Here is a 9,340-nt window from a genome sequence, read left to right as displayed (position 1 = left end):
TCACTCTGAGGCGTTCCACCCTTCCTAAGGGGCTGGTTCCCCCTCAGAGATGTCAGGGGCTTGTATCTGAATCAGGCTGTGGTAGTGTCTGAGCCTGGATTTGGGCAACAACTGAGTGTCCTAATGTCTGGGCTATGTACCACTGCTGTGGGTGTTGTGACATTCCTTGGTTACTTTCATTCTCTGTGAAAATAATCAACGGGTTGATAACAAGTTTAGAAATTGGGAGTGATGCACTGCTCACTCCTAGTACTTGTACCTTTGCCTGTTTCTTTGAGGAACAACTCACCTTTTCTTTGTTTTCCACATGCAGAAAACACAGATTTGATTGATGACACCAATGTACTTTGTCACCAACAGGCAGGCCAAGATCTGAGCTCTAGATACTTATAAAAGCTCCGCTGTGTGCTTGGTAAGCCCTTGCCTTACTTGGGTAGATACCTGATTTTAAAGGCTTGTGCTAGCTGTCACTGAAATTGACGGAAAGTTAGTGAAAATAGTGACTGGTGGAGTATCTTCTTATGAGTAAAACAGAACAAGGTATCATTGGGGACAGCAATGTCAAGTTCCCACTTCCTGAAAAACAGATTGCCTAGATCTCCTTCTTCTGTGGCCTCCATTTAGACTATGTGATTGCCTTGGTTTAAGTCCGAAGGAGCATGTTCTGCTTCAGAAGTTTTCTTCTGTACAGGGACGGGGGGTGTGCAAGAGAAGCGCCGATGTTAATGAAGGGGATTCAAGGGGGAGATTGGATGCCTGGACCTAGGTTGAGCGCAGGGTGAAGGCTGCAAGTGCTCAAAGCCAGAGAGCCAGAGACTTGGCAATGGCTGTATTTCATCTGAGAGACACAATCATGGAAGAAGCAATGGTTGACCTAGTACCTTATCTGCCTCTGATTTTACTCTGTGTTATGGGTAGGGATTACAATCCTGACAATTTTCTTTTTTTTTTTTTCATTTGCAAATACTCACCCATGACAGCGCAGATTGAACTGCAATACCTCTCATGATTTTCTTCTTCCCCTGCCTTTTTTTTTTTCCTTTTTTTTTTTCTTTCTCTCTAGAGAGGAAAGGGAGAAAGAAGGTGGTGACAGAAACACACAAAGGTTTTCATCTAAATCCCCCCCAAGGCTCCCGGCTGGAGGGAGCCCGGCTCTGGTAACCACACCCCGGCGAGACGTGTCCTGCTCCGCACGGGAGGCGGCGGGATGCGGGCAGGAGCCCCAGGCTCCGTTTGCGTTAGTCGCCCCAGGACTTTCTCCTGCCTGGCATGAGGGTGGGGAGGGGGTACCTCTGTGCCTTGCCTCTGCTTCCTACTCTGTGATGTGAGGCACAGGCATGCTCAGTAGCCGGTGCCTACCCCTCCTATCTCAGCAACAGTGCCTACACTACTAGGAGACCGCTTGCAGCAGGAGCAGAGCCGGAAAGCCATCTTAGCTGGAGAGGGAGGCAGCAGACCCTGGGCCGCTCGGCAGCCGCTCCCCTGCACACATGTGAGTACCGGGCGGCCCTGCCCGACCCCGCAGCCCCCCGCAGCCGGGGGCCCTGCCCCGCCCGGGGCTGTCCCACGCCCGGCTGCCCCGCAAAGAAACGCGGGTGGAAAGTTCACAGCCGCGGCGGGGGCAGGAGAGTTGCTCTGCAGACTTCGGGGAAATCGCTGGGTGTTACCCTGTTGCTTCCGCGGCCGCGGGGGGAGCAACTTCCGCGAGCCGGCGCGGGGTCGGGGTCTGCGGGATGTGCGGCGCGGTGAGCGGGGTGGGTGAAGGGACGGGAACGGGAATGAAATGTCTGAGCTGCCGTAGCCTCTGTGCGTGGCATCCGTGCCGCTGCGGGCGCTGAGGAGGGATGTCCAGGGCGTGGGGCTTGGCGGGTGTAACTCAGCCGGCCGGCGGCCGTGGCAAGCAGCATTAAAGTCTAATCTCTCCGCTACTGCTGTTAACCTGCGAGCGCTTCGGTGCGGCTCTCGCTGCTGTTTATCCAGCTGCCAGACAGCAGTGGAGAGGATTATCGGCACGGTTCTAACTCGGATTAATACTCAAAAGGAAATGCTGGGCCAAGGTCCTCAACAGGTTCAAGTCAGGATTGTTTGATAGCCTGAGTCACTCAGTGCTGCTGATCCACAGCTAATGGCTCCTGTTTATTTTCACTGCTTAATGAAATGTTCTCTCTCAAATACTAGCTGTCTGATCAATTCAGCCTCACCATCTCCAGTACCAATGGCTTCCTGTCAGCAGTGCTTGATAATAATCTGTTCCTTCTTGTTTGCATCTCTTCAAATACCTCTTCCAAGTCTTTACATTCAGCATTAATGACAGCGTTAGCGTTCTCTGCTAGGCAGTGATGAAACCCCCAAAGTCAATTCTGAAACGAGAAGTGTGCTGAGGTAAGTAGGAATTGATCCAGACCCCTGTTCATTCACAAAAGCATTCAGGTAGCTAAATGCATCATTTTACTATTGTCTCAATCGCTCATTCCCAGTGACACCTAAGGGACAGCCAGAGAAGATGTCTAAAACAAACAGTCACTCACATCTGGTGCATGGGACCAAATATTGGTGGTATTGGGTGGTCTTGGAAGAACTGGAGCTTGGTTGATACAAGATGGGGAGTGGAAACATTCCTGGCAACCTGTGATTAGATTACTTTTAAAATATTTCCAATAACCAACCGTTCCTCACAAGGGTTTTCAAAATAGAGTCTACATTCACATATTCTGAAATGTTGGATTTTTTTCTTTATTGCTATTTCCTATATAATATCTCGGACAATAAGCTTTTGTCCATGTTGTCTAAAATGTTTCCAAAGCAAGGTACTCTTTGTAAGTCAGAAAAATTGCTATCTAAAAGAAGATTCCTTGTGTAAACACTGAACTCCATCTAGCAAAAGCCAGTTCGTTGTAAGCTTCTGTTGCCTAGTTTTGTTTATATCAAAAGCCAGAGGATGACATCAAATACTTTTATTTGTATGTGACCTGTTCCTCAATGATTAATACAAGAGTTTGCTGCTGCAGTATTATACAATCTAAGCTGTTCAGACACAAAGCAATAACTCGTATAAAGTTTAACTTAACCTGTGTATATTTTGGTGTCTGTGTATATAGGTGTTCATGAAAGCATTTGTAAATAAAGCAGATAAGGTGATGCTAATATAACTTGCTCATACTTCTTCTGTAGGGGACTTGCATGAGACTTCTGGCAAAAATTAGAAGAAAAAGGGAAGGCAGGTTTTGTCTATTTTGGCAATATAGACTTTCAGTTTGATAATCAAAACAAAGCCAAGACAAATAAGCAGCTTGTCATTGGCAGCGTCAGTTGGCTTCTGTTTCATTGCCAGCTATTGTAATGAAAACTTTTTTTTGAACATCTGCATGAATATCATGTCCCAGTAGCTTCTGAGTTACTGATGAACAACAGAGATAAATGTGTATTAGCTGCTGACTTGTAGCGGCAGCTATAGTCCAGTTCAGTGGGCTATAAAAGCTAATTGCCAGTGAGCACCAAATACTCTGTGGAGTTTCTCCTGCTGTGACACCTATAGAGCATTGCAAACGTGGACTCTTCTCGTGTGTGTATACAGACATGCACATAAGACATGGTGCTGTGTCTTCAACTGGTGTGAACTAGTGTCAATAAAGAGGTCCCTCACTGAGTCAAATGACAGCTCCATCTATCCTGGCGTGCTGTCCCTTAAAGCAGCTTGCAGGGAGTGCTCAGGGAAGAGTACAAGAAAACAGCAGGTATGCAGTGGTATTCCCAGAACACTTTCCCAGTTTCCAGTGGTTTAAGGCTCAGGGAGTGTCTGAACCTGAGGAGAGTTCTTTGCATTTCATGACTGCCAATTGGTGTTGGTGTTCTTTCAGGAAGGTGTCCAGGTGCTCCGTGTGCAGTGCCCTGTGGCAAGGAGCTCTACAGCTGGACCATGCAGGGTGTGAAAGCCTCTTCCTGTTGGTTTGGAGCTAGCAGGTTCTGTGTAGCTGTGACATAAAAGTGTTGAATGAAAGGAGAAGGATACAAGAGGGATCTAAAGCAAGAACTGAGAAGGGTTGTACCATGCCATGGCAGCTGTGAAGACTTTTCCAGGCGTAAGGGAGAGCACTTATTTGGAAAAGGTATGAGGAGCAGTGAAGGCAGATGAGGAGAAGAAAATGGCACTCAAAACTGAGGGGCTTTGTTCCTCTCTGGAAAATAGACTAACAGCAGCAGGTGAAGTATATGGTTTTGTTTCTTTTACAATGGTCACATTTCAATAGGTAATTGTATATAATAGGCGCTTATGGCATCATGTCATCTGTTGTTTACAGACAGGTCAGTGACCAGACAGCAGGGTGCCTTTGATTACATTAATCCAATACAAATGTGCGCTATTGCAGGGTACAACTTTTGTGAGACAAGCAGCAAAGCAAAGCACCTGGCTCACCCTGGGGCAGAATTGCCTCCCTGTATCTCATTCCTCGGGTAGCAGTTAGAGCTTTCTAAAAAAAATATCCTTCTGCCTGCTTTAGAGTAGCAAGGAGTACATCCTGGAGGGGATGGATGGGATTAAAATGGTTCCACCAGTTGTAATGAGTCTGTTCTGGTTGAATGTCTATTCAGTTGCTCTGAAAAGAGTGGCATGGCTATGGTCTCCTGCTGTTAGTAGAGCAGTACTTAGCCCTCCTTTTGTGGGCATAATTTTATGAAACTCGGCAAAATCTCCTTACCCTGCCCTTCTCTTGTAATGAACGGCAGAGGCAAAACGATTTAGTGCTGTTCTCTCCACAATCCTGATCCACTGCTTTTAGGGAGTTTAGTGGCTTGCAAAAGCGTGTACAGCCAGTGCGTGTCCTAGGAAAGTATAACCAGCATGAAATGGAGGGGTACATTTTGTAAGTGGTGCAGGTGTTGTGTGCTGGTAAGTGTCAGTGTTCCCTTCGAAATACATCCTAAAAGATCTCTGGAAATCCATGGTGGCAGGAAGATTTGAGTCCACTGGAGATCTTGGGGTCTCACATCTGGTGGCCAGCTGTCTCAGACCCAGAGAAACTAGGTTCAGTCTTGACATTTTCTGACGTTTTTTCCCTGCACTACAGTCAGCCAGAGTGACCGATGGTTTGAGGGTCTTGCAGTATTGGTTCACACAAGTTCTGTTCTCCCCTTCCTTCCACCACCCTTCTGCCACCAGTTGTAGGATGCAGAACGCGTGGAGGATTCTCACTGACAGCTTTAGCCGAATGTTTATGGTGCCCTGGAAGGAGCAGTACAGTCTGTCCTGAATAAGTTCAAATTGACTGAACTGCTCATTTTAAGCAATTATGACTTAGAGAGAATATCCTCTCACCTACGTCATTCAGTACTCTCTACTGTCATTATTTGTAGCCATTACCAGCAATTAACTAGGCTGGTGTGTTTTCGTGATGCAGTTCCTTTTTCCCTGATGTCTGTACCTGAACCCTCTAAACTCTTTTCCATTATCCACTGAACAACCACCAAATGATTGCAAGGTGTTGTGGTTTTTTTTTTTTAACTGCTCAGTTATGTCAACCTTATGTTTTTCTGTGTAAAGTAGTAACTCATTGAAAAAGATCTGTCTGAACATTTGCAAGTAAGTGTTTTGTCAGTTGCAATTATATTGCAGGTTATATACTGGGTGAAATAATTAGAATGGAAGTTCCTGACCAAATGGTCTGGATTACCTGATCTTGGACTTTTCAGATGCAAAATTTAATGAGAAATATGTAGAAACATTAAAGTATTTCTATTTCAGAGTAAATGAGAGAGAAATTTAATTTATCAGATGTTAACGTACACCTGCTGGACTCAGTATCACAGGGTCAAAAGAGGAGTCTTCTAGAAAACAGATTCTCCTATGATGACGTTGTAAAAGATCAAACCCACATTGTTTCAGGAATTGATTTGTTTGTTTGTTTTGAAAATACATTCTCATCTATTGCAGTGCTCTCTAAATGTAAACTGGTAAATATATCGTAATCAAGTTGCTGTCACTGCATATTTATACATCAGAGCTGTAGTTTGCTTGTGTTTTGGAAGCATCAAATAGCTGACAGTTTGTATTTGTGAGAAGTCAGTGCTGTAAACTTCACTGGAGTTTTTATTATTATGAACCACGTCAATACCATGCAGAATTGAGACAGCCTTTGCAAGATGCTGGAGACAGAAACAGAACTGATGGGTGGTGGGAATACAGCAGAGGCTGTGACATGTCCTGCTTCATTAAATGGTGTCCTTATGCTGGAGTCTAAGTAGGAAAGGAAATGTTCACAGAGTTTACAAAACTCCTTATGTGGTCTACGAAAGAGTTGAAGAGAGGAAATACCATGATAAGTGTTGTACTGAACTCTCGTTAGTGCCTGATACTGGATAGATGCTGATTTTCTTTTAAGATGCTCGCGCTAGATTCAGATGGGAATTTATATATTGAACTTTTAAAATTTTAATTGGAAAATGAAACTGAAAAATTGAACAGTATTAAAAATGCAATCATTGTAGGGAAAAGGGTGTTTTATTTCCCATTCTAGATGCAGGAGAATGTGCTATATTATGAAATTATCAAAAAACTTCTTTAGGTTCTTTGAAATGAAGTTGCACAATTTGGTTTTAAATAACTTCTTGAAGGACTGTAGTGCATGTGCTCAGGAGAGATGTTTTGCAAACTGGTTTTGGAGATATTAAAAAATTTGACTGGGCATTGTCCTAAGCAACGTCATCTAGTGGGCCTTTTTTTTTAGCAGAGGGTTGGACTAGATGATCTCCAGAGGTTCCTTCCAACCTCAGCACTTCCGTGATTCTGTTTGAAAAGGTCAGTCAAAATGGAATATGTTGAAGTTAGTTAAACTAACATTTGGCTGTTTCCCAAACATTCAAGATTTTGACTTTTCATCCATGATAACTTGGTAGCACTTTCATCTTCAACCTGGTGGTAGTGGATGCTGCAGAAATACCTGTAATAGAAGGGGAAAACATATGGTATTTGGGAAGGGAGGCAATGTGGGAGTTTAAAAAAAAATAATGCTGATCATTGGAATGCATTATTACATTTGGCTTGAATATAAAAGCTCATATTCCTCCCACAGAGAACAAAACCCAGGTTCCCTGAAAGCAAACTTTCTCATCTTTCACATTCAATGCAATCTTCTCCAGCTTGGTGTCTGCTCCCATCTCTACACCATGTCTTGCAATAACTTGGTAGTTTGGAAAAAGCTATTGCTCTGTTCTCCTGTAAACGCTGTCTCAGTAGTGTGGAGTGCACATTTAATAAAACCATATGTGCTTATATCAAGTTACGGTGTCCAGATCCATAACAGAGTAGAAGCAAATCTCACTGTGACATGCAGCAGACTGGAAGAGAGAGGAATTGCTGGTAGTAGACAAGGTTACCTAGGAGTGGTGCGCTGACCAAGACTGGAGTTGTGACCCACTGCTACAGAGCTGTGACTTTTGTAGCTCAGTTTGTAACTTCTGGAAATGGTGGGTTTAATCCCTGGTTTATCTAGCAAGATGGTGGCAGTTGATTAGAACGAAGGACTGTGTTTCTTCAGGCACGATTGCAGAGGTGGATCCTTCATCGGTGGAGCCGTGCAGGCGCTCTGTGGGCAAGCTCAGCAGACAGTGCTCCTTGTATCCATGCTGGTAGCACATACCTCTTGCTTTTGGGCTGTCAGAAGCAGGACAGATCCTTAACCCAGCATCTTCCCTGCCTCTCCAGATCTCCTTCCTCAGTCTAGATTTCGTGTGTCTCTGGAGGAGGTGAGGAGGGAATTTCCCCAGTGAGCCTTATGAACTGCACTTCTTGCTGGAATTAATCTCTGAACCTTCAAAGTGAGCAACGCACCCAAAATACTCAGCTCTACTGAAACACAATTGCCTACATAAGAGCAAGTCGGATCTGTGAAGGAAAGGACTTGGGAATTGGCTCCATAGCCGCCTCAGCATCTCTTCTGCACCCTCAGAAAGGTCAGGGTGCTGGCTCTGGGCGGTGGGGGTTGTTGTAATGCACTAGTTGCCCTTTCAGACACTGAGGTCCTGAGTCAGGCAATGTGCCAGCATTTTAGAAATATATGGGTCCTGGTAAAGCTTTCCTAGAAACTATGAAAATCATTAATTATCCCTAAACCCACTTGTTATCTGCTTCAGGAGGTTAATGGTTAGAAATTACATTTGTTCATTCGAATTCACATACAAAAATAGCTCTGCTTTATCATGCTAGTGAATGTGGCCCTACTCAGGGCCTTAATTACAGTGTGCTGCAGTAAGGCAAAGGGTGCTGCTGCTTGGAAGCATAAACCTGATCTGCTGTTAGCCCCCAGCTGTTGGCACAGACTATCACATGGGGTAGTGTTTTGTATGTTATTTTGGAGTTTAGAAGGGAATTCTAAGACTGGACATTTCTTATTGCGCTTGGTGATCCTGAGCAACACTGAAAAATAGACAAAAATCTCTCTCTCACGCACACTCTTTTAGGTTGATCTGTGGGAAAGCTTCCTGAACTCCAGCTAGGTTTACCGACAGCTCTGATAGAGATTGGTCTCCCCATCTCTTTCCTTCATGTTGTCTCCAGTAGTATCCATTTCCAGTGTGGGCACAGAGAGAATAGCTGCACCCAACAGCTGTCAGCCATGGTGACAATTCAGATGGGGAAAGGGGAAGGGAAGCAAAGAAACAAAGAGCTTTAAGCAGTAGCAGCAAAACCAAAGTTGTCCTCTAACCCTGAAAGGCATAGAGCACTTTGTGCTGTCACCAAGCAGCTAAACTGACTGGCATGGCACTTTGTGCTGCCGAACATCTTGAATGGGATCAAAACACACAAAACAGTTACCACAAAATAATTGGACTTGCCTATTGGTAAAAATGCAAAGATTCCTAAGTAGGCATCAGATTGAGCATCAATAAGCAGAACTCTGGCAGAATGACCTTGCGTCCCTTGTGTCGCGTGAGAGTGGTGGATGCTGCAGAACTGATTTGCTAGCACTGCTTCTGGCCAAGTATTCATATTTGCAGGGGACAGTTGTGTACAAATACAGCTTTGTTTGTTTTCCATCACAATTGCACCGAGTGCCAAAGCAGTCCTTCCAGAAGGCTTTGGGTATCTGGTTGTTTCCTGCACTTCAAAAGCTGACTGAGATTTGATGATGACTTATAGCCCATCAGCTTACCAGAGAATTTCAAGGCAGAATTCTCTGAGCTGGTGTCAGCGCTGCGGTTGAGAGCCTTTCTGCTGATTGGGATCCAGGGAGAGCTCAGCTTGAAAGTGGGTACTGCCAGGATGAATCAGCAGATATCTTCCTGGAAGCAGTCGACAGTCTGGGTATCCCAAGTGTTTAGCAGAGGTCCCACCAGGCTATAAAAG

General features: G+C 44.8%; 1 protein-coding gene across 1 annotated transcript in view; it reads left to right on the top strand.

Annotated features, from left to right (window-relative positions):
- The first annotated feature begins 1,234 nt into the window (after positions 1–1,234).
- The window catches only part of LOC128911770 (vesicle-associated membrane protein 2-like), a 53,040-nt gene continuing 44,934 nt past the window's right edge, over positions 1,235–9,340 (top strand). Inside the window, exon 1 of the mRNA XM_054207165.1 lies at positions 1,235–1,492. Coding sequence (XP_054063140.1) covers positions 1,491–1,492 — 2 coding nt within the window. The 5' untranslated portion in view covers positions 1,235–1,490. The remainder of the gene's footprint in view (positions 1,493–9,340) is intronic.

The sequence above is a fragment of the Rissa tridactyla genome, chromosome 6 (assembly GCF_028500815.1).
Source record: "Rissa tridactyla isolate bRisTri1 chromosome 6, bRisTri1.patW.cur.20221130, whole genome shotgun sequence".
NCBI classification, from domain to species: Eukaryota; Metazoa; Chordata; class Aves; order Charadriiformes; family Laridae; genus Rissa; species Rissa tridactyla.
The sequence above is the reverse complement of the archived record's forward strand: the minus strand, read 5'-3'. Positions and strand labels throughout refer to the sequence as shown.